The following is a 25,608-nucleotide window of genomic DNA, read 5'->3' on the forward strand; positions in this document are numbered from 1 at the left end:
AATAATTCCCGATAAGCTGATTCGTACTGAATATTTTAAGCCGTACAAGTAGTTTCTAGGCTGTGTGTGCCATACGGACATTTCATACGTGCGATACGAATCAGAGAACGAACATCTGTATAGAACACTAGATCAGCCATGGAAGGTTAAATGGTTATGTAATAGATAGATAGATAGATAGATGGACGGACGGAAGGACGGTCAGATGGATGGAACAGCGTAAACTGAATAAGTTTACCAAGTTTTCAACAGCTTACATATACAAAACAAATAGTAAACACTAATATATAGAATCCAGGTATAGCACTTTTCGTTCTGTCTGGTGTAAGAGAGAGAGAGAGAGATTATATATTGCAAAGATAAAAGCAAATGTCATATTTAGCACAGAACAGATATAAGAACAGACAGGATTTGATGCAGAATTTGATTTATGGAACTATTTATAAAACAGATGCTAAAATGATAGTGATGATACATTTGTTGAAACTATAAAGCGGTTTAAAGAAATGACACCTATATATTCAATGATAGACATTTTCCGATATGAATATGATGGCTTGAATACTTGAAGAGGTAGCTAAACAACGAATAGAACCGTTTTACTCATCACTTGACGATTTAAGCATAAACTAATTAATATCACTATGTTCAAGATGTCACAAACATATGAGCGTTCAAAATCGTAGAGATCGGCATAACTGTTATGTCGTGGAGGCTATCTTTCGGATGCTGTGACAACTTTGAGGAAATTAGACGTCTCTGTTACAAATTACAAACTATGGAACACCAGGATTAGCTACTGCTGCCAGTTTTAATATTTCCGGTGTTGAATAGAACTGCTGACCTAGTGTGAAATGTTCCTGATGAATAAGAATTGAGTCAGAGGTGGATTGGGAATGATGCCATACACGTATGCGAAATCAAATTATCATTTCTACTTGGAACAAAGGACAGGCGAGGTCTCATGGTGACATCTACGTCGCTGAGTGTTGTATAGCTGCATACGAAAGGCCAAGGTCAAGGATTTTCATTATGTATTCGAACATTCTTTTCCAAAAAGCTCTAAGCTAATGCATACTGGGACTGTTTTTTTTAGATGTGTAACTAATGAACAAATAAATGAGTAGAAACTTTGTAAATAAAAACAATAAATCACAGATTATGCCAGTTATATGTTGCACCTTGAAGACAGCAGTACACGTGCAGGACCATTTCAATTTTAAAAAAATAATTTTAAAAAATTTTAAAAAATTTGCCGCAGAGAAAACAATTCCCGATAAGGATGTATCGCTTAGAGTTGTTGAGACGTTGATAAATAAGAATAAAGTTAATAATAAAGTTACAAAACCAACAGCACATAAACTGTAATATACCTTTTAAATAAGATAACTATGTAATTCAAAACAATAACTTAAAGCATTACATACTGTTGGGTTTCAAGCTAAACCACAAAGACATGCTTGCATTGTTCTATCAAAAGTCCTGGCTCAACTCCTTAACATAAATCAATATAGACTTGATAGTAAATGTTTTACAGATAAACTTCATCAAATTGAACGAAAAACAGATGGACATATGAGGAAAATGACAATAGTTAAAATATGTACAAATGAAAAGACATTGAACAATCAGAAATATTTGTCATATTCCAGGGGAACAATTACTGAGGATAACACAGTTATAGGCAGTCTGAATTCAATAAAATTAACAAAAACCTGTGTCAGTGGATTTACAGTGTTACACTATCGCAAGAGGTTGATTACGAATTCCACTAGAACAAAAATGAGTTTTAAAAAATAAGCACGCTGATGGAATGAAACTACGTATGGTTGTTTGTGTATCTTTGTTGATATATACTCACTGTACAACTGTGTTGATACACGTTCATTATGTGTCTGTCTTGATACATGCTCATTTTGTATCAATATCAAGGAAGTACGCTTTTCCAGTGACATAACGGTTGAAATCAAGTATTATTTCACTATCCATATTATAAAATGGCCAGTTTGTATTCCACAAATGCATAAGAAAGTTCCTGGACATTAGGGAGTTTATGAGGAAAGATCACATTTGTGTTATTCAAAGTTGGTGAAGGCGATAAGAATGATTGTAAAGGAATAACAAAACGTGCAAAGAAAAAGAGTTTGAACTTTTACAATGACAGGAAAATCAAGGAATAACGAGTTTAAAATAAACACAACAAATTGTGTAGGGTCAGTACCAGTATGTTGTCCAACGCCATGCTGATGTGAAATTTTTCGAATTATTATTATTTATACCTTGATCAGTTTTATTTCTAACCGAGTAAGACTTAGTTCTAAACCTCAACACAAAACATGGTGAGCCCTATTGATTCTGCATTTACGAAAACAAAAGATTACAGTTTTTACCCTTACAAAGATAACGTCATGTCCAACGATCTGAACAAAAGGACACGCTATGATGTTATAAATATACTAAATCGACTCCGATTTCGCATAAAAGAGTTGATTCCAAAGATTAAATCAATTATCTCTCCATAAAACCCAAAATATTTCAGATAATACATTTCTTAAATAAAACTGATCATTGATAGTTTGTGTAGAGTTCATTTTCACAATACGCCTCAGATTTTGCCCTAAGTTCTGAACAAAAGGACAAGTCTCCTAACCCTTCCTCAATATACGAATCTGAAGCAAAATACCAACCTTGGTAAACAAAGGTTCTGACATAACTAATAATTTCACAGATAATGCCCATTTTATATAATGGATTTTTATTCATGTTTTTGTCTGGTGTACTTTTAAAAACAGCCTTTGTGCTTTTATTCTCCATTTTTTGAGTGAAAGAGGTTTTGACAGGAAATAGTGAACGAAGTAGCATATCGTAAAATTGAAAAGAAAACCAATGAGTAATCGTCCTTTGTTACAATTTTCTATTCTTCCATATGGACTCATGATTCACCCCATATTCTGGAACTAGTACTCAAACAAAGTAAATTTCGATCTAATTTATCTGTCTTTATCTCTATTTGCCTATTCTTGGAATGGGGTAGTTTCCTCCCTTACTCGAAACCAAACGAAGGTATCGCCAGGTGCACAATGTCCGAAGTGGATCAACGTGTGTCCTTGCACACGGATAACAAAAGAGAGTCACTTGGATATATCGACAGCTCCGTAGCAAAAGAAAAATCATCTTCTTAAAAGTTAATTTATAGACTGTAGATAAAAATAACTACGCGTGCAACTACTCAATCTGTATCTCCACTATTTATTAAGTAGGATAAAGTCTCTCTCTCTCTCTCTCTCTCTCTCTCTCTCCACACGTATTCACAATTCGGCTTTGCTAACAATAATGTTACGGATTAATAGGGACTAGATATGACTGAGAAAACGCTAGCATTCTCATTACCCTGACAATTTTCACGTCAACAACGCGCACACGTATTAAAACTAATTTATTACTCTGGTCTCATTCAGAATATAAAATTGTTCACTTAGATTAAAAATATTAATTCTAGTTGTTGTTTCACACTATGGAGAGAAATCCAATCCAATTATTAAAAGAGATGGAAAGTATTTTTTTTAAATGTGCGGCCAGTGCTCATTCGGCTTTTCTCATTTCTTTTTTATTCATATTATATTAAAGGATTACTGGTGAAATCGTAGATATAATAAATTCGATAATTAATGGCAATCCAAGTTAAAATAATTATGAAAAATACATTATCAGTTAAATCGTAACGCATCTCTCTCTCTCTCTCTCTCTCTCTCTCTCTCCATTCACAATAAGTAATATTTTCTCAATATGCATCTCTTATTTGCAATTAGGAATAATACAGACAAATTTAACTCGTTTTGTTTTTCACTAAAAGAGAATTCTCGCAAAGATGAATATTTCTGAGTATATATTCAAGAACGTTTAGAACGCCACAAAACGGCTTGACAAGTGTATTCATTTTTCTGTAAATTTATTAATGAATGTAAATTTATTAATGAAACAATTATTGGTTTCTATATGAAGAGTAATATTTTGCGCAATTCATCTTCACTTTACTGAAAAACAACTTACCGGTACCTCAGTTTATTTTTACTATGTAAGTGAAAACATAAAATGTAATTTATTTTACAAGTGATCAAAAATATATTTAATCATAAAGTTTCGGGTTGAGCGTTCCATTTCTCTTGATTTCGTGTATACATTTCTACCCGTCTCTTATTTCTTGACTGAAACGATTTAGTGCCGTACACAGGAAGATGCCGATGCCAACTTCCACCTGGCCCCGTTCATAGCAATAACAGATCGCCACAGGTACTGCATGCCTGAAAAAAAGCGAGAATACTCGATTCAGCCTTGTTTAAAGTATTTTGTTGCAATGCGTTTTATCGGCACTTTCGTGTGTGTGTGTGATTTGGACATTTACGTAGCCTTTAACAATCTTTCAGTCACATCGCTACGATGGCAGATTATAGTGATGTCTAGCAATGGGGTATCATGCCGCAGACATGTAGCATGATGTCCCCCAGTCACGTTATCCTGACAGATGGCTAACCAGTCCTAACAATACCCTCTTAATACTGAGCTCCATGCGAGGCAGTGCTAGTACCATTTTTATAAGTCTTTAGTATGACTCGGCCAGGCATGGATCCGGGAACATTCTGCATTCAAGGCGGACACTCTAACTATTTTGCGCAGTATTATAATTACTTAGAGGCTTCTACCGTGGAAATATTCCTTGTTCCGCCTTCTTGTACATTTGTTTCTAGCATCACTATCAGCAACTCGACGGTAATCTTTCCAATTGATTTCCTAAGGGGCATTGGGAATCGACGGAGATGTTTGTCCGAATTTGGCCAATTTATCCATCAGGGACTCATTACAATCGAAATTAAGATTATAGATCAATGAATAGAGAGCTGGGGTGTGTGTGTAAATATGTCAATCGCACCATACCATAGCCCCATAACAAACTTTTGTTTATATTTGGCACGATGATTATGCAGGATGGTATGTTTTGTTGGGTTCTGATTTCACTCCAGACCAAAACAGCGACAATGGTCACTTTAGAAAGTGGTATAAGACTTGGGTGACCACCTCTATTTACATTTCTGGAAACGATACGCATCGAAACTCTCTTGCAACGGTGCACGGAGACTACCGGTTGTTCGTCGACTTACTTGACAGAACTATTCAAAGAAAAGGCCAGATTTGAACTCACGACATATTATTATATGTGAAAAGATGAACAGTGAATACCTTGGAAACCATCATGATGAAGAAAATAACAAAGAATTGTGTACCCAAGATTCCCGCCAGGAGTTCTACTTATACCACCATACCAGTTTCCTCCAAACCATCTGCTACATACACATCAGAATATGAACAAAACGATGAACATAGAAAGGATCTTGTGGGGATATACTAACACTGCTATTACAAAGCAAACCAACTTGGTAAAGCAGCTTTTTACAATGGCAAAGCTTCCACAATCCAGTACATAGAAGACCATAAAGTTTTGAGGGAGCTTGAAATACCCAAAACTAAATCAGCAAACGCCAGAAGGAAGAATCCAACATATTGAAATGTCTGGGGGAAAACATCTTGAATGCCCAATGCCATTCGCCTGGGCTATCTGCCGAAGATTACAGAATTATCACGAAATAGAAAACGAAATCTTGAACCAGTGTGCACTATCCCACTTTTCTGTAATCGAAGTATTGAAAGAAGAATACCCAAGTAGCTATCCTAAATACTATTGGAATGTACCAAATCACCTGGGCAAATTCTTCAAGTAATAAACGTTGGCTCTCAAATAAACAGCCCTTGTAAAGGCTAATATTGCCATATTAGCATATTAGGTTTTCTGTTTGGCTTTAAAACCTTATTCGATAATACTTACGAAACAAACGTGATCCATTACCCACCGCTCAACATTTTCCAATCTACCTAAAACGACTGAATAAAGGGCAAGTGGTCACTTAGACCTACTACTCACATGATTGGGGGGGGGGGTGGTAAACAAATGTACACGAAATTAAAACTTAAATAAATTTATTTAGGAAATGTTTTAACTATTGTTGATTTGGCTAATTGCACATGTCGCTTACACATCATTTGTATTTTAAATTTCTATTAGAATAACTGGACTATTTGATTAGAGTAAGGCAAAGGGATCCAGTACTCTGGTTGGGGCTTGTCGCCTCTTGCCGAGTCCCTCTCCACCTCTCCCTCGCTCGGACATTTACACTTATATGGCGAAATGTGGATATATTTCCACTCGTCCAAATTAACAGGGGCCCCGCTAAGCGTGTAAGCACGGAATTGGGGTGGCGCTAAGAATGGATTAAAATAGATACAGACTTTAATGATGGGCATGTGTATTTCTACTCCCGCCTATCGTATGTCCCGTGGAGTATCGGTGCTCCGGAAACGGACAAACCAATTAGCACACTTTGTGTTCATGAATGTATTGGGTTTGTGGTGCTTTTTCCTTCCGCAGCGTGTAACTAATCAGCCCGCGGTGCAGTCATTAACCCGTCGCACATGGCCGAATGGCGAAAGCGACGTAAATCGAACAAATAAACAACCGGAATAACCATTTATCTCAATGGTGTGTTCAAAAATAATTGAAAAGCAGCTCTGCAAAGTGGAGCACTCAAGCATTTCCCCGAGTCTATTTGATAGTGGAACATCTCCTGGCCCAGGCTGAAGTGCTGGATATCGATTCCCAGATGCATCACCTCAGCATACAAACAGTGAAGACCCTTCGTAGAGAGGTTATCAGTTAAGAAGTCGAAAATATCACCAGGGCGTAGGTAGGTGTGGATGGGTGGGTGGGTGTTTATTTGTGTGTGTGTGTGTGTTTGTGAGAGAGAGAGAGAGAGAGAGAGAGAGAGAGAGAGAATAATTGGGATTATTAACGTAGTTTTTAAAAAATTTCAGTCATATCGCTACATTGTCCACGGTGTGGCAGTTTATAGCGATGTCTAGCACTGAGGCATCATGGAGTAGTCATGTAACATCATGTACCACCCACCCACCAGGCCGCCCAGTCCTAACACTAACCTCTTAATACTAAGAGCCTAGCGAGGCAGCTTTTAGAACCATTTTTAGAAGTGTTTGGTATGATTCGGTCGGGGTTCTAATCCGCGACCTCCCGCATCTGAGGCGGAGGCTCTAACCACTAGACAACCGGAGCGGTCAACCGGGCTTAGGCCAAGTTGAGGCAAGTAAAGAAGTCAGAAGAGAGAATGGGACTTACATGCTCGTAAATGCAAACTCAGTAACGATCCAGGAAAAAGTTCTCCAGCAGGGACAATCAGACTAGATCCATGAGGAGGACGACTGGGAGATAGAGGCCAACGAATACTGTTTTCGATTAGAGTTCTCCATTACAAGAACTTGGATGAAGCAATGCCCAGTCTGCGGTGCCATTACTGTGCCATACAGATCTCTGAAAAAAGACATACTACTCAGCTGCCAAACCTTTTTATTATATGTTTTGTGTGTGTTTTATTTGTATGTTTGCGTAAATCAATGTTGCTTACAACTAAAACCTGAAACCTCTTTACACAATAGAATGTGTGAAAGTGTATAGTAGTGTGTCTATAAACACTTTCTACCCTTCTGCGTGATAAAATATATGTATATATTTCATTATATAGTGCCAATATAAACGCTACTACCCTTTTCGTTGGATAAGAGCGGTATGCGTTTGGATTGTAATAAAAAGAAGTCGGATAATCAGATAACAGACACGTCGTCGCCTTCACTTCTTGGATTTATTTGGGACTTCTAATGAATTTTATTCAGGACCTTAAATAACTAGAACTTCTTTCATTCTGGCATTATTGTTTGGATTTAATTCGCAATACCATAAGTTCGTATATCTTATTTTCACTTATTATATTATTTGTAAAATTTAACAACGCTTATTGTCTTTCACTTTTTACTGTTACTCAGTTTAAGAGCTTTGACTCGTAACAGTTTAAAATATCTGAATCTTTCATTTGGAAACGGGTGACTGCCGTGTAGGGTTGGCCGCTTCGTCTAACATTTCGTTTCCATTTATACTAATGTAACAAGTCAGGCAAGTCAGCCAAAAATACAGAAGGCTTGTTTCCTCGTTATATTAGAAAATCATGCTTCCGTAATATCTTGAATATTAGAGGTTGTCAGATTTAAGATTTTGCAATGCTTTCATTGTGTAAAGTAAATTCGAGAAGATGGCAAAATTTCGTGGTGGTGGCAGTGTTCTCTTTGGGGTTTATATTAGTTGCAGTTGTCACTATTTTATACGTTTCAATGTAGTTCATTGAGTATGATTACAATAAGTTTTTATTGCAAAACTAGGCTCTCAGAGTGAATATCTGGATCAAAAAATGTTTAAAATGACATTAAACAGTTTAAATTATCATTCTTTTCGTATTTTGCATAGAGAAATGCAAATTCAGATACATAAATTTCCATATGAGTGCATTTGTAGTAAAATTCCTTGGTCAAACAGAGAAAGGGAAATATATCGAATTTAGGCTATTTTTAGAGATTTTTTGGTTAGTTACAAGCAAGATTTAAATTGGTGCGGAATAATTCAAAACCTAAACAAGATAAATATTTTATATTTAGATCGTAAGCAATGAAAAATGTCTGTTTTGTACAGTTGTCACCGCAACGACTGAACGTCGTGCAGACGACATTTGTATGAGGAAGTGAATTTAATGATAACTCTATGGTATAACCTTAACGAATATTGTTCAAGCTCTATGGTCAGCCAAATCTCAACGTAATTCCCAAAACATATGCAACTGACATGAAATGGAGCACTTGATGTAAAATGAAGTGACCGGTCAAGTGTTTAATTTGAGATCCGTTACATTCAAAACACGAAGCCGCTATAACAGGACGGAACAATGCCGACACAAAAGAGAGTGACAATCCTCCATTCAATGAGCAGACTATATATAATCAAGTTCAATAACTTACAGTCGTCAGAGTTGATCAGTGGCGAACAGATGAGGACTACCATAACGATATTGTGCAGGTAAATATGTATTTCAAATAAGCATTGCTACACTTGTTTCAAAAAGAGATCAGGCGAATTTTATACCTGAGGATTGTAATGATGCAGAGTAAAAACCTTCGATTTTTATGCACTTAGTTCACCGACTTTTTTTCTGATGAATGGATGAATACAATCAGTGCAAATATCGTGAAATTTGAAAACCTATGATATGCGTCGGTTGGGTTTGTGCTATGGAGAGCACATGTTGGTTATTTGCTGTATTGCTTGATTTTAAAGGTACTTTGCAACATTGATGTAAATTTAAAGTACAAAATGGTGATATGCCTTATATTATCTGGAAGTTAAAACAATACCCTATACACAAATAAGGCACATATGACATCTCACATTCATGGAAATAAAGATTTCAATATACACTTAACTGCAGATTTCCATGGATGGATTTGTACGAACTGTATACTAATTTTCTAATTTATTTCCATCACACTATATAGTATTTTCGTTTACGTTCATTATTATTGTTTATTAGGCGCATCTGTTGCTCAGTTACTAGAGGGGGCTCGGGTGGCCGAGTGGTTTAACGCGCTCTCCTTTACAGATCACATCTAATATATGTCGGCCTGGGTTCGAGTCTCATGTTCTTCAATGAGAGTAAGTGAGAAGCTAGTCCATGGGTCTGAGGTTATCCTTGGGGTTTCCCAAATTCTTCCTCAACCAAATGTAACGGACGCCTTGTATATCCTGCCATGTGGTGAAAAATTGCATTAAACCCACAAAAAGCAAACAAATTAGTTGCTCGAACTCGTACTTCAAGGGCCGCCATTCTGGTACATACCCAGATCAGTCCGGATGGACTGCAGTTAGTTCCCATTTCAACGCATTGATATAGTCAATAATGTGTAAAAAGTGTTTAAAAATATTTCCTTGTATTAAACTTTTAGTGTCAAAAGTTATGTATGACTGACCATTCCTCACCATTTAAAAGCAATTCTTCTATCATAGGCAAATCAATTCGACTAAACAAAGTATACTTATAGACGTGAAAGAGAAGAAAAAACCAAACAAAACTCCGATGTTGGGGACAGTGTTAAGATATATGCAATGGTTGGGTAAGGTCTGGGTGGGGTATGGTGGAGGTAAAGTGATTGCGAGGCTCAGTGTTACAAGTTTTGATCGATTTTTTTTTCCTCCGTTGTTATTGAGAAAGATATATAACATCCCTAATAACTATTACAATGCGGGCACGTAAATTATGTGTTAAGTCTGGGTCAGTGTTGTTTTCAATGGCTCACATCATAGATACGATTGTTAACATTTAATAACTAAATGTGTACCCTATGAAACGATAAATTGGACCAACAGTGTGCAATGATTTGTGTGTCTACCTGACAAGGTTATAGATATTTATCTCGAAAATAAACTGCCTAATACCTATATTGAGCTTATAGCTATTATAAGGTGATCTAATTGTTCTCAAAATTTACAAAGGGGAAAGTAAAAATGCACGTTAAGTTTGAATTTATCTTCAGAAACATTCCGCTTCCAATAAAATAGTTAACGCGCATCAATACAATAGGTCAAAGTAGACTCATTAATCTGTCCGCGTTTAATCCACTTTTAAATGCATTGAGTGGAGTAGAATAAATTATAGTCATAATTCGATAATAACTTAATAATTTCCGCCCCTCCCCAACAGAAGATATCTTCACAAAGAGAATCATCTACTTCTAGTTATTTTATCAATATAGATCTTTTTTAACTTTATCAACTTTCATCACTGTTCTTTTTAATGATTCAGTTATTCATTTGGCTGACAATTTCAAACCCATTGTTGTACGACATTTACGGGATCCCTTTGACCTATCCACTTGCTTGACCTCTACGAGATCCCGTTGACCTATCTGTTCTTCCTGTGGACATCATTTACATTTTTCCTTAATAAATTGTTACCATTATTTCTGTATGAATTTGAATATTTTAATGTATATTTCTACAATGGGTATTCGATCGACACTGTCCTTTTTTATGTATTACATACCATAAGTTCAAGTCATCGTCGGTATAAGTATGGATACAGTGGAGTATTTCTTCCGATACGCAATACTTGCTGACAGAAATGGAGGCTTACAAAAGTCCGTAATATCCAGATACTTGATTCTATCAATGAAAACGGGAGAAAAAAACTCATCATAGCTCCATCCTACTGCCAATTAACACAAAATATCCAACTCTTGCGGCTCGAAATCTGACCTCTCGAGCACTCCGTGCTAATTTTCTTATACCATATACGGATTTCGTTTCTGACCTCTCGATCACTCCGTGCTAATTTTCTTATACTATATATGGATTTCGTCATTCATTACTTACAGCACCGTAAAGAAATCATTGAAAATATATCTTCATTGTACGATGTTTTTAATGGCAGCTTTGAATTAAAGTTTTTCGCACTCAAAAGATTAACAAACCCTATATGTAAAATGATATAGCATTATCCACAAAATGAAATACGTTTGATTTCGCTTTACAAGTATATTTTTTAGATTACTGCAGTTAAGTGTATCATTTATTCGAACCATGACCTAAAGTCGTGAAGAAGACATGTTCCAAGTTCTACGACATAATAGTCTTTCAACAAGTATATGGGTCTTTATTTCGAACCAAAATGATGAGGTCCAAATGGATCCTCCAGTCACAGTTACCAGTCAATTGCGGTATAGGCATGTGTCCCTGATAAAAGTTTTAACACTTTTCAAACACATAGAAGGCTGAAAGTTCATGGCTCTTTATAATAGGTAAATAACTAATTTTGTATCAATCTTGTTCACTGATAATAAAAAAGTAATTTCCGATAATTTGAACTCAGTTTTATTTATTATTTTTCCAATGACAGGACATTATGAATATTATTAAATCTTTGCATACTATTTGATACAATTCAAAATGATGAATAGCCAACAACCGTCTTTGTGTTACATGCATGTGTGCTTTCCACTCAGGCTTATTCTGAGAGACGCAGCGAATCCATACTTCATAGTACAATGAGGCCCTATCAAAGTAAGGTGGCATTCAAACTTCAAGGTATAAGTTATTGGCTTTTGTAACAGTTTATTTTGGTGGTTGTTGTTCCTGTTTTCATACTCTTTGACATGCCAATTCAATTACAGTCAGTTATTTCGAGAGGTAGCAAGTTCGGTATTCATATACCTGTATTTTAATCTGTCTCTAGTAAGGTTTACAATATACAATGGCACATTTAAAGCTTTCATCGAAGTTACTTTGTTTAAGTAGTATAGATATAACAATTATTCAACATCAACCCGCTCATTCGCGGCAAATTAGATTCCACTTGATAGTTCTAGCACTAGATTACACCAAAAAATATTTTGCAGCAAAAACTTGAGTAAGCGTATACTAATTAGATTTTTTGCAAAGACAAAAGCGTACATTAATTAGACTTTTTATAAAGATAAAGCGTACACAAATGAGACGTTTGCAAAAACAGAACGTACAGCAATTAAACGTTTGCAAAAACAAAACATACGCTAATTAGACGTTTGCAAAAACAAAGCGTACACTAATTAGGTTTTTGCAAAGACAAAGTGGATACTAATTAGACTATTTATATCTCAAATAACTATATATATATATATATATATATATATATATATATATATATATATATATATATATATAGATATAGATAGATAGATAGATAGATATATATATATATATATATAGCAACATCGTGCTGAATTTGACAACTTACAGAAGATGACAGAAACATTTCATAGACTTAACAAGAACGCAACATGGTTGATATCAAGATTAATTGATGGAACAGATATGTGCGAGATAAAAGTGTGGTGAGGTCTAGTAGTAATGAATAAAAAGCAATCAATACATTTTTTTAAAGCGTTAATGTGTTCCTTAATGTTTCGTAAAAATGCAACTTTGCAAATTACTTTTAATGATGATCGCGTCGAGATAGGTGGAATTACACGTGATAGATGGATGGCTAAAAGAGATAAATACACAAACACGTGATTCTGATATCTATTCAGTAGAGCTTGACAATCTCGTAAACTTGACATGTCAATCTACAAAAGCATAAAATGTATGGGAAACACAGTGCCATTAAAAAAAAATAACAAAAATTATAAATTTTTAATGGAAAACACAGCTCCATTCCCAAATAGTTGATGTAAAACACATTTCCATTTAAAAACAGAGTATATGAAATTGTGATCATTGACAGTAGCAGATCGATGAAAGTTCCTGAAGCGCTGTACTTCTGTTTCGCTCCAAGTGTCGTTAGTGGGGTCTAAAATCCACTATACAAAATCAGCAAGAGTATAAGTGCCAAATATATTTTCTCGTTCCTGGATTCAGGCCAAAATTTGAAAAGTGATAAAGGTTCCTGAATATAGTTACTGTAAGCGCGATGACACAATAATTAGGAATGTGAATTCCAGTCCTTGTGAACATTAACAGGAAAATAAAATAAAAATCCACATGTTTCTAACTATTCGTGTTCTAATCGTCTTTTATTAATTCCACGAGTTGTATGTAATGTTTTTTAATGCAACGCTTAACTGTGAAGTTATACAACTCGGTTAAAAGATCAGCCATTTCTTTTGTGGACAAACTTGTAAAATTTTGGTTATTTGTTCAAAAAAGTCTTCTCCAGTGTATCAAACTCGTAATAATCCGCAAGATCTTTTCTTTTGCTGGAATTGCTTCTGCAATCCCCGTGGGATTGATGATTATTGCTTAGGAATATAAGCAATGAATGTAAGACCTGATAGCCGCACACCTATGTCATCACTCTCCACAATAAAGATGTCTCTTCCAACTGTTAATCTAGTGATACTTTTGTCACAATACTAGCTGTATCAGTGAAATCCTGTGATAATTGTAACAACATCGAAATGATCTTGGTTGTGATAAATGTGATTGTATTTTACGTCTGGAAAATCTGGACCTAAAAGCACGTGAACTCCACGAACGCCTGGGGGGGGGGGGCGCGTATACTTTCAGCATGTAACGTTATATATCAGTAACTCCACATATGTTATATTTAGAAATATCTCCTAGCTGCAATCGAACTTCTGCTTCTCTCTGTTGTTTAGCTCTGTCAGATTGCCTGTTATGTTTCATCATCTCTACCATTCTGCAGTATCGTTCTTGTCGGCATATGTTCAAGCCACTAAGATGACAACGGGATTTACACATCTGGGCATTGTCCTATGAATCGTCATGTTAAGAGTACATTTTCATCGCTTATATGAAACTCGTCGCTGGATTGTTAAGCGTGTTTGAATAAAAAAGCTAATTCCTACCGCAGTCTCAGTTTCGATAAAGACGGAAGATGTATATTTGCCATGAGTGATGGATAGTCTCATGTGTAAATGCCGTTGACTGATCGATCGTCTCGTGTAAACGCCGCTGAGTGATCTATGTGTACGCAGTCGTTCTAAAGCTTATAGCAATAATTTTCAAGGGCTACTGAAAGGCTTCCTTTCTTAGCTGATCTTTACTCTTTAGATCTTGTAGTTGGTCAGATGTCGCTGGCTCGGGATCTCTCGTGCCTTCTTCAAAACGCTAGCGTAAACTCATCATAATACTTAAATCAACGTACGAGACAACACAAAAATTCCTCAGAAAGATTTCATCTTCGATGATTCAAAATTTGACTGTGGTATACTCTCTCTTTCTATACATCGAGCGAATCCTTCTGCCTAAGAGAACAAACTAGTTCAGTTTTAATCTGTGAAGATGGAAGAGTCAAAACAGCTTACACTTCTCATCAGAGATTTATAGAGTTAATCGAAAGTACACTTCGAACAAGGCTTCGGACTATTTCTCTTGTGGCAGACGCCAAGATACCTTTTACGACTGTCAGGAGAATAACATTGGGTTTAGGAATCTGCACAATGTCAACGAAAAGGTACCAAAGAGGGAATAGAAAAGAGAGACAAAGGCAAATATATACGTTATCAATGTCAAGAAAAATGACTTGAACTTGGGAGTGTCCGGAGCAAAGCGAGAGCAAGAACAAAACAAGTGTTTTTCAACGTGGTATGGCCAAAGAAGGACCGTTCAGCAGTAGAATAACAAGAAGAAATATTTTTCAACGTGGTATGGCCAAAGAAGGACCGTTCAGCAGTAGAATAACAAGAAGAAGAAAAAACATGGACTGTTATAATGTCTTTTGAACTTTCACTGTGACTTATTCCAGAGAATATACCAAAATGGAAATACTTAAATGTATCAGTTTCTTAATTTGTTACTTAGTATGGATAAGATAACACACACACACACACGTTGATTTGTATGGCAATCACTATATGATATTTATTTTCGAAGAGATTAGGGTGGCTTGAAAAAGGACCTTTTGTGACAAAATCATGAACTTTTTGTCATTGACTGCAACTACCTTAAACATTTTAAACTTCCAATCCCTACTTCTTCTTCAGATGGTGTGGTCATGATTGTAGTGACTTGTGCATCTGGTTGCGTCTCCGTGATCGTCGATGTAATCATTGTAGGCTTAGATGTCTTGAATCATAAAGGTTTATTTCTATTAGGTTTGGCTAAAACTTGTTTGATACATTTGTCCCAGGTATTTTAACTCCGCCAAAACGTCTGTTCCTTCTTCTCACTATTTAAAGTTTTCATCTTCTCTTCTTGTTTTCTTTTTTCCTCTTTTTATTGTTGTTGCTGAACAACTACTTTTTATTCTTCTATCAGACGTTGAATTATTCACCAATTCCTCCTACTGTTTTTGTTTCCTCAAATCATCATATACTGGCAATAATCGAAAAGGAAGTGATGGTGGGAGGGTGGTAATACCGCCAAAAATGAAGAATATTTGCGACAACAGAAGCAGTAGTTTTCGTTCTAACACCCCGGGTGTAAGAAATAGCCACTGCAGCTGCACCCAAATGCAGCGCTTTTTATGTATTGTAATTTAACTCTTCAGAAATAGTACATCGTACACATGTATGTATGTATGTATGTATGTATGTATGTATGTATGTATGTCTCTCTTTCCATAAACTGGTTTTAGTCATCCAACAAGGTAACCAAACTGGTGCTGTTGGTTAGTTATCAAAAAGTGGGTGTTGGATAGTACTTAAAAATATGTGATGGATAGTGTTACGAGTCTATGCTCTTACAATAAGTAACAGAAATGAGTTAAAGACAACAAGCTTTGTAAATGTTTACAAATATATTTATTTCCCTAGAATACAAAGTGAAAATGAGGAAAAAACAACTTACGGTATTGCAAATAAAATCCCAAATTAATCCAAAACTTACAGACACAAGCCCTAGTAACTTAAAGTCCTGAAGAAAATTCAGTAAAAGTCCCAAAACTGAAGTTGATGACGTGTCAGTGGTAGCTTATGGAGTGCTGATGTGTCAGCTGTCTTTTGTTGAGCCACAGTAATATAATTCCAGGTTTGAATTTAGTATAAATTACAGTGAATGTCTTTATCCAGGAATTTCAGCAGAGCAATTTTGTATTTCCAGAGAAAATGATCAATTTAATTCAATAATTTAACACAAAAAATTCTAGCCCGAAATAAATAAAAATACGGGTCACAACATATAATACAACTTGAAATTGCTGGATGTTAAAGCACGAATGATCAAGTTCTCACAATTACAAGATTATATAGTTCTCTACCTGACCTCATATCACAATTAGCATTTTCTATAATAATAAAAAAAATTACCTAATGGAAAATAACCTTCTAGAATGATCCAGATGTTTACAAAATCAAAACCATAACCTCTAAAATGCACTTAGGAAAGTCCAAAACCCTGACACAAATAAACATATTTACTTCTTCTGTTAAGAATAATTCGGATATGAAGCTCATAAACATAAAGAAAAATGAAACGATGTATTATCTAGTTACATAAAACAATTTTTAAAAAAATCAATCAGGTGAAACGGAAATGAACTCAATTTAGGACAAGGTCAAGTCCAGCATACGATGTTACATTACAATATCATGTAATGAAATATAAAAAATTAAACGTACAAACAAACAATTAAATTAAATATTCATAACAATAGTTATCACAAAGGGGGGGGGGGTGGATAAAGCGCAGAAAAATGGATTTAACTTGAAGTCGAAATGTTGAGTTTTCGATAGGACTCACATGTGGTGTCTTGAATAGTATCTAAGAATGTGCGTTGGATAGTATTTTAACATTTGAAACCTGGTGTGCCTAGCATTTTAAGCCATGCTTACGCTTGTTGGTTTAAAGGCAGGGTCTTTTCAAAACTCATGGACAATTTGTTATATTAGCATTACCGTTTTGAGGCCAGAGAGACTCCCACTGTAAAGCTATGGTGTAATGTTAAATCCCGTTAGAGACTCAAGTACCACATATTACTACTGCTATAACTTATCATAGGTCAATGGAAAGGACTCCTGCCGGATATCTGCTACTAAGAGTAACCTCCGTATGATAAATAGAACCAAACTAATGCACGACATCCAAGCTAACCTAACAACTTCCTTACCTCCTACCGCAGAACAACTCGATAACTGTCTGCGTTCATTACTTGACAAACATGCCCCAGCTACCAAGTGCAGAGTATCAATTAAAAAGTGTTCTCCATTTTATAGCAGTGTTAGGGACCAGCTTCGCACTGCTAAAAGAGACCGCCGTAAAGCTGAGAGGCTCTGGCTTTCCACCAGACTCACTATTCATAAGCAAATCTATGAAGTCGCTAAGAAGAATGTCACAAATTTAGTCCATGCAGCGAAATCAGCCCACTACACTACTAAGATCATGGAAAGTTCCAGCTGCAAAGAGCTCTTCGAGATTACTAACAAGCTAATGTCAAGGAACAAATCAACACCACTTCCAACTACCTTCTCTCCAGTCGACCTTCCGGACATGTTTGCAAATTTCTTCCGTGACAAAGTACAAACCATTGGAGATAAGCTTGACACCACAATTTCAGTTGACTCGTCGTCACCGTACAGATGGGATACATAATTTGAGCGGCAACCATTAGCAGCATTTGAACCTGTCTCTATGGATTTCGTACGTACAATCGTGATGAAGAGTGCACCAAAGTCATGTGAACTTGATCCAATTCCAACATCATTGCTGCTTGAGTGCTTAGATCCAGTATTGCCTTCACTAACTGATGTTATTAATACCTCTCTCTCATCTGGGGAATTCCCATCATTTTTCAAAACTGCCATTGTAAAGCCTCTGCTGAAGAAACCAATACTAGACCATAACGATTTAAAGAACTGCCGCCCAGTTTCTAATCTCCCATTCATGTCAGAAATCTTAGAAAAGGTTGTTCTATCCCAGCTTGTATCTCATCTAAATTCAAATAGTCTTTTTAGCAATGTACAATCTGCATATCGCCCTTGCCACAGTACTGAAACAACTCTTCTAAAAGTAGTTAATGACATTCTCTCTGTGTTGGTTAGCGGAAACATTACAGTCCTCACCCTCCTTGATTTGTCTGCAGCATTTGACACAATAGACCATGATATATTACTTCACCGTTTCCAGCATGTATTTGGCATTCATGATACAGCCTTACTGTGGTTCAAGTCCTACTTGGTCAACAGGACACAAATTGTATCTGCAAATGGAATACACTCCAGCCCAGTTGATCTATGTTGTGATGTTCCACAGGGGTCTGTTCTTGGAACTGTTGTCTTCATTCTGTACACTCAGTCACTCTCACGTATCATAGATCATCATCCATTGTCTCACCAACTGTACGCTGATGACACCCAAATATACAAATCTAGCCACCCAACTGAAGTTGATTCTACCATCCAAGGTGTAGAGAGGTGCATTTCTGATGTGAAATCATGGATGACATGTAACAAGCTGCATATGAATGATGATAAAACTGAGGCCATTCTGATCACAACAAAAGACTTTCTCATTCACATCCTTTACCTAAAACAATAAATATCAGCAACGCCAACATTAAATTCACACAATCAGTACGAAACCTAGGTGTTACTCTGGACAGTACTCTCACATTGCACCAACATGTCATGAACATACGCAAGGCTGCATATCTTGAGCTGAGACGCATCAGCTCAATTCGCAAATATCTTTCAGTTGATGCCACTAAAACACTTGTGTGTTCATTAGTACTTTCAAGACTGGACTATTGTAACTCAGTTATGTCTGGTTCATCTCAATATCTGCTCCAGAAACTTCAAAAAGTTCAAAACACAGCTGCTCGGATCATACTTAGAGTACCAAGATCAGAGCACACCTCCCCGCTGCTCTGTACCCTACACTGGCTATCCATTCGATCCAGAATCAAACACAAAATTTGTTCTCTGTGCTACATTTCACTGTCGGACTCTAGTCCAACATACCTATCTGACCTCACCCATGTGTATACACCAGCAAGATACTTACGCTCCTCTTCTGACAATCGTATACTCATTATTCCCACTATGAAAACAAAGTCATATGGACAGCGTTCTTTTGCATACCAGGGCCCATCAACGTGGAATGAATTGCCCACTGAACTTAGACACAAAGACACAGTGATGACATTCAAGAGGGCTCTCAAAACTCACTTATTTCGACAGCAAGAACAAACTTAAAGACCTAATATTGTTACCTACCTGAAATATTCTCAGCATGTTTTTTTTGTTTTTGTTTTTTTTTTGATGTTTTTCTAATTTCATGTTGTTTGTTTTTGTAATAATATTATTATGTTTCTTATCTTACAGGTGTTGTCTAAAGTTGTAAAGCGCTTAGAGCTTCTAAAGATTAGGCGCTATACTAAGTCCTCATTATTATTATTATTATTATTATTATTATTATTATACAGCAAAGAAGTAAACATATCAATTGCAAGGATCAATCTATTCTGTTATCTGACAACAAAAACATTTAAATTTAAAAGGGAAAAACAGTCATACTATCAGATAGAAAAAGATGTTTGAAAAAGAATACTTTCCCAACGTAGCCGATGCAGTTGTTTAATATCGGCAATTTCTTTTTATCACAAGCCTACAAACCAGAGTAAGCAGGTAAATTATATCCCATAACATAACCAGTGAATAATATGTCACTCATATAAATGTGAGAGAGTAATAGCAATGTAGACAACATACAGCATAAATACACTGTAAAAGATCGTCAATCATAGTTTGAATCAAATCAAAAGGCATTGAAAATCCCATCAGTGTTGTATAATTACTTTGAAAGCATTTAAACGTCTCATGTCATTCATTCAAAGGTAGTTCGCGATGACTGGAAAGAATTTTTTTTCCGTTACACTTTCACATATTAACCTATCATTGTCCACTTTATCATGGTGTTGTTCGATATAAAAACATAATTGCACAAGCTAATGGAAAGACAGTATGGTAACGACGACTACGAACTCGAATATATCTGTCTCCAGAACAATGCGACTAATTCGGAATTAATTGTACAATCAGATAATGCCATGTATAAAAACAGAATTGCTTTCGTTTGTGGCCACATTACAAGAGAGAAAATTATCTACATAACAGTCTCAACAAAACTCAGACAATTTTCACACTTGATTCCACCAGAATAAGTTTGAAGATGTTTTGATATTGTGCCAAAAAGTTAGAGAAAATGATCCCAAAAAATGTATCAGTTCAGCAATATGCATAATCTCAATTGTTATAGAATGTATGCCAACATGGTTTATTACGTATTTTCTAATTAATAAAGCAGTTTGCAAAAGCCGCAAAGTATTACCTTTTGAAGCGCAACAAAAGCACACATAATTCAGAATCCTATGTGTTAACCTTTTTTACACTGATAACCTTTTTACCTGGCTTGGTTTTACGAGCACACGCGGTAATAGACTGCACTGTGGTAGTCAAAAATAAACAAACGTCCAATAGGGTATTCACCTCCAAAATCAACATAAACGACAGTGTAGATGCTCACAAAATGTATATTTTTTCTGTGTCTTATGCTAAGGTAAAATGTTAAAATAATGAAAAGATTGGAGTCACAAGCTGATGCGTACGAATGTACAAATATCATATTCATTAATTGATGACTGTCACAATCTTGTCACAAAACAGAACGACTAACCTAACCAAATTACCCTATACATGTTTCTTTATCTTTAATTTTAGTGTTAGTAGATCGCTGCAGTGGGTTGATATGAAATTATTATACCCGCTCGAACTGTCAATTAGAGATTTATGTTTTAAATAAAAAATACATCATAAGAGGCCCTTTTCCCGCCAGTGGTCAGAGAGAGAGTGAACATGGGAATATATTTTACGACCAATTTCTTAATTGTCTTCAGATTAAAATATTGCATGACATATTCGACTTGTGAGAATAATGGTGAAGCAGTAGAGGATGTGGAAGAGGAAGGGGAGGGGGGGGGCTGGCGCACTGGCGGCAAGGCAGGAGTTCCCTGAACTTGCTCAGAATATTTCTCGATGCACTAACAGGAATTCGTGGGAAATTATTCAACTCTTATTCTTATGCAAAGCTCTGTGACATTTGTGTCGATTTCATTTATTGATTTTTGACGATTTTATTTATTGATTTTGGACTGGGTCTACAAAATATTCGAGAATGTCAGTTTATCGGTGTATTATGTGAAATTGCAAATTTGAGAGGAATTTCTCTTATAATACCCATAATCTGAACAGGAAATTAAATAAAAAAAAAGACTATGAATCACAGTTCATTGTTTACTATGAAAAGTGATTACAGTCCAGGAAAAATATTAACTCAGTATATATTATGTCACTGATCCAGCACAATGTTTAGTAACAAAACACAACCCAGAAAATAGTGTTTAATGAAGAAATTGAGTAAAATTAAAATTAAAAAACACAATACCTAATAAAACGATCAACGTAACACCTTTGCGGATATATATATATATATATATATATATATATATATATATATATATATATATATATATATATATATATATATATATATATATATATATATATATATATATATTGTGTGTGTGTGTGTGTGTGTGTGTTACAAGCCAGGGGTATTTGCTTGACCGAACGGTGTCAAACCCTGACGCGATTCCGCTAGAAGTCACAAGTTTACTCCAAATTTCCAACAACTACCATACAACTTCTGTTGTAAATTAGAAAGCCCAACGTGTTGATTCTATATATAAATTTGTTTTCGTGTTTGTTTTCTTTTTGGCTTTTGTTTTTGCTTTCAATCTGATTGGTTCATAAACTTACAAATTATCGTACATACGTTTCAGATCAGCAAAAATACAATGCCGCAAGTTCACAATAAACAGCAACTGCTGAATCAGGACAGCGATGTCTTCGGGAAGAACTCTCGCTACATGGCGACCCTTCGTTTCACCGAGGCCAGCGTCCGAAGGATTAACGTTATGAATAGACTGGAGCAAAAACTGAACAAGATCCACATCAACTACTTCGAAAAGTGTGCCGAGGTACAGAGACGTAAATTGGAAAAAGCCGAGCACAGAATCAAGGAAAGACTATGGAAGAATATAGCATATAAGTACGTTCTGAAAAGGCATTCGATTGCCGAGGCCAGCGATTACATGAAAGCCTTAAATGGGAACTATTCATTTCATGCAATGAGGCAGGAAATAACCCAAATGGTAGACTGGATGCAACCAGACAAAGTTAGAAATCGCAATGTGCAGGCTCTGATAGATGAAAATCGGCAGAGGTATCACGATATCATTTGCAAAAGTATACACAGGGCTAATGTTATGTTTCCCCAGAAAAAACAGTTGCCGGATGTGTTTAAAAATATCAAATCAGGACAGAACGATGATGCAGCTAATTTAGATTTAGAATCCTCTGTGTCTCCCCTGCCAGACATTGAAAAGAAAACAGAGTCATGCAAAAGGCTGCAGCTCAAGGATACAGTGCGTGGTAGGATAGGCTTCAAACGCCAAGGCATCAACAAGGCTTTCATGGTCAAGCAAACATCTTTTGTTAATCTCGATTACAGAAGGACAAACACGCAGGAAGAACTGTTGACGCCTAGATCGCCCGAGAAACCACTTCGACAATGCGAAACTTAATAACCCCATTCAAGTTGGAACCTAACTCTCGGTATGAACTGCCATTTGTAAAGCGGAATAAGGATGAAAAAGCATTGTAGTTTCCTAGTGCCATATGTGATGGTTATTATCATTTTCTCGTGACAAGAAGACTCGAACACTCTTTATCTTTCCCACATCCTCGAAACTACCATCTTAAGCGAAAAAGACTCTTTGCATACTTATAAATATCTAACCATTAGTATGCTTTTTTGCTCAACAGATTCAGTCGAATAAAGAATGAATCAAGTCATAAATGTGTGATACATCAAATTAAATGAATAAATAAAGTGTAGTAATTTCTTCAAACAATATATCGTAGATCGAAAAGGAAAGTGAATAAGAGCACTTGTCATTTTCTTGAGGAGTATGACGAACCTTAAACTTCTTTGTATACGCTAAAGTCCTGATTTTAAAAAAAAATTAAATCTTCTTTTCTTAACCTTAGACATTTTACAGTCTGCATTAACTTAAGTCTTCTTTTAGAAAGAATCAAGTAGCTGTGTAATTTATTCCATCAGAGCAGTAGTAATTTGTTCTTAGTTTTGAGAGTACTGAATCGTAAACCAGAGTCTATTTAATGTACAGGACATATTGTATAGTTACGGTTGTATCTAATATATATATATATATATATATATATATATATATATATATATATATATATATATATATATATATATATATATATATATATATATATATATATATATATATATATATGTGTGTGTGTGTGTGTGTGTGTGTGTGTTCTAAAACTGGTCATAAGTTACCAAATCACAAGAAATCACGTCTTGTTTCTTCAAAGTTTCAAACAGATACATTTTGAAAATTGAAGATAATGAGTACAAATTTTCAAACATCAGCGAAACATTCAAAATAATATTCGATACATGTTTATTAGCTTATATTCTCATTTTGTGTGAGGTCAAATATGGCTTTTAAGTACAAACATATTTGATTAACAGGGAGACAACTAAAGCGCCTTTCCAGATGTGTGTGGGTTATTGGATCTGAAAAAGCAACTAAACAGCACACTAGCTCTGTAAATAGATATGTTCGCAGTACCACCAGCACATTACTGGCTTCATACAGAAGGACGTGTGGATTAAGCAGCTTATCTTTATTTCTTTGTCATAGGTAATGTGTAAAACTATCAAAAGAATTATCAAACGCTACAAGATCAATGCATAATAATAAAAACGTTAGCATAATAAGTCTTAGGTAAACATCTGTCAATTACAAACTGTCTTATGACCGTATCTGTCAATTATTATTGGCATCACCTCAAAGAACACGTGTATTTTGCAGTGAATCCACCAAGATGTCTTTATTCGTAGTCATAGGGAATATGTAAAACTATAAATAGAATTATCACCGTTACGAGATCAAAGCATAATGAATAACGTTAGTATAATAAATGTTAGGTGAACATTTGTCAATTATAGATAGTCTTATAACCTTTGTAATGAATGTCGAGTGGTTGTGTTATCTATAATAAATACTACAGATAGTATAATATTACAGTATTAATGTACAAACATTGTAAAGGTATATCTCGACAGGGTATATATCTTTCTCTTATATAGCAGGAACTTTGAGAAGTGACTAAGGTGTGCTATTTCTGTTTGAACATAATATATCCTTTTCCACACACTCAGATCGGACTTTCCTCAGATTTCTCCTCTACTATGAACTTATGAAGAACGAGGCTATAGGCGTGAAGCCATTGCCTGACAGAAGAACAATGTGGAACATTTATGTTGTTCTCAGTTATTTGAGTAAATTGTCATCAGTTTGGATAACATGGTTACGTTTCCTAGTTTCCTATTTTATTTTCAATAAATATGTTTGCAGGAATACCCTCTCCTTCTCTCTCTCTCTCTCTCTCTCTCTCTCTCTCTCTTCGCATGTATGTATGTATGTATATATGTATGTATGAATGTATGTATGTATGTATGTATGTATGTATGTATGTATGTATCTCCCTCTCTTCGCATGTATGTATGTATGCACGCACGCACGTACTTACGTACGTACGTACGTGTGTATGTATGTATGTATGCATGCATGCATGCATGTGTGTATGGGTTCGCGTGTGTGTGTGTATATCAACCAAGAGGGAGAGCATATTCACCACATCCGGATCCAAAACAATTTATTACCAGTCATAAAGAGAATGATCATTTTATTTACACCACACTCCTGAGGTAATCAATTTTCACTTCAAACAATTTGAATTTCCTTGCCCCATCTTTATTTCACACTATTTCACACTGTCTATGTATATTACAAGAATAAATGTCCATGTTAGAGTATTACTGAAGTACACATTTTGGGAAATCAAATATAATGTCAATGATGTCCAAATGACTGTGTTAACTTTGTGAGTGATTCGGTAGAACTTATACTTTGATTAATCCCTTCCAAAGTTATTTTAATGCAAATGATTTTCAATTTTCCTCTGTTCTATCGTCAAATCAAGGGATTCCATAACAAAACATTTTATTTTAAGAAG

At 35.5% G+C, this 25,608-nt stretch overlaps 1 protein-coding gene across 2 annotated transcripts; it reads left to right on the plus strand.

The window, feature by feature from the left end:
* The first annotated feature begins 8,854 nt into the window (after positions 1-8,854).
* LOC149788442 (uncharacterized) lies at positions 8,855-23,385 on the plus strand. Of its 2 annotated transcripts, none has more exons than XM_089975717.1 (2): positions 8,855-9,019; positions 22,269-23,385. In XM_089975717.1, the coding sequence occupies exon 2, from the start codon at positions 22,284-22,286 to the stop codon at positions 23,070-23,072; it is 789 nt and encodes a 262-aa protein (XP_089831843.1). In that variant the 5' UTR covers positions 8,855-9,019; positions 22,269-22,283; the 3' UTR covers positions 23,073-23,385. The 2 variants fall into 2 exon arrangements, with proteins under 2 accessions (XP_089831843.1, XP_089831842.1); XM_089975716.1 differs by lacking the exon at positions 8,855-9,019 and adding an exon at positions 9,530-9,652.
* The last annotated feature ends 2,223 nt before the right edge of the window (positions 23,386-25,608 follow it).

Source organism: Sinohyriopsis cumingii, chromosome 11, assembly GCF_028554795.1.
Source record: "Sinohyriopsis cumingii isolate HCF-2022 chromosome 11, ASM2855479v2, whole genome shotgun sequence".
NCBI classification, from domain to species: Eukaryota; Metazoa; Mollusca; class Bivalvia; order Unionida; family Unionidae; genus Sinohyriopsis; species Sinohyriopsis cumingii.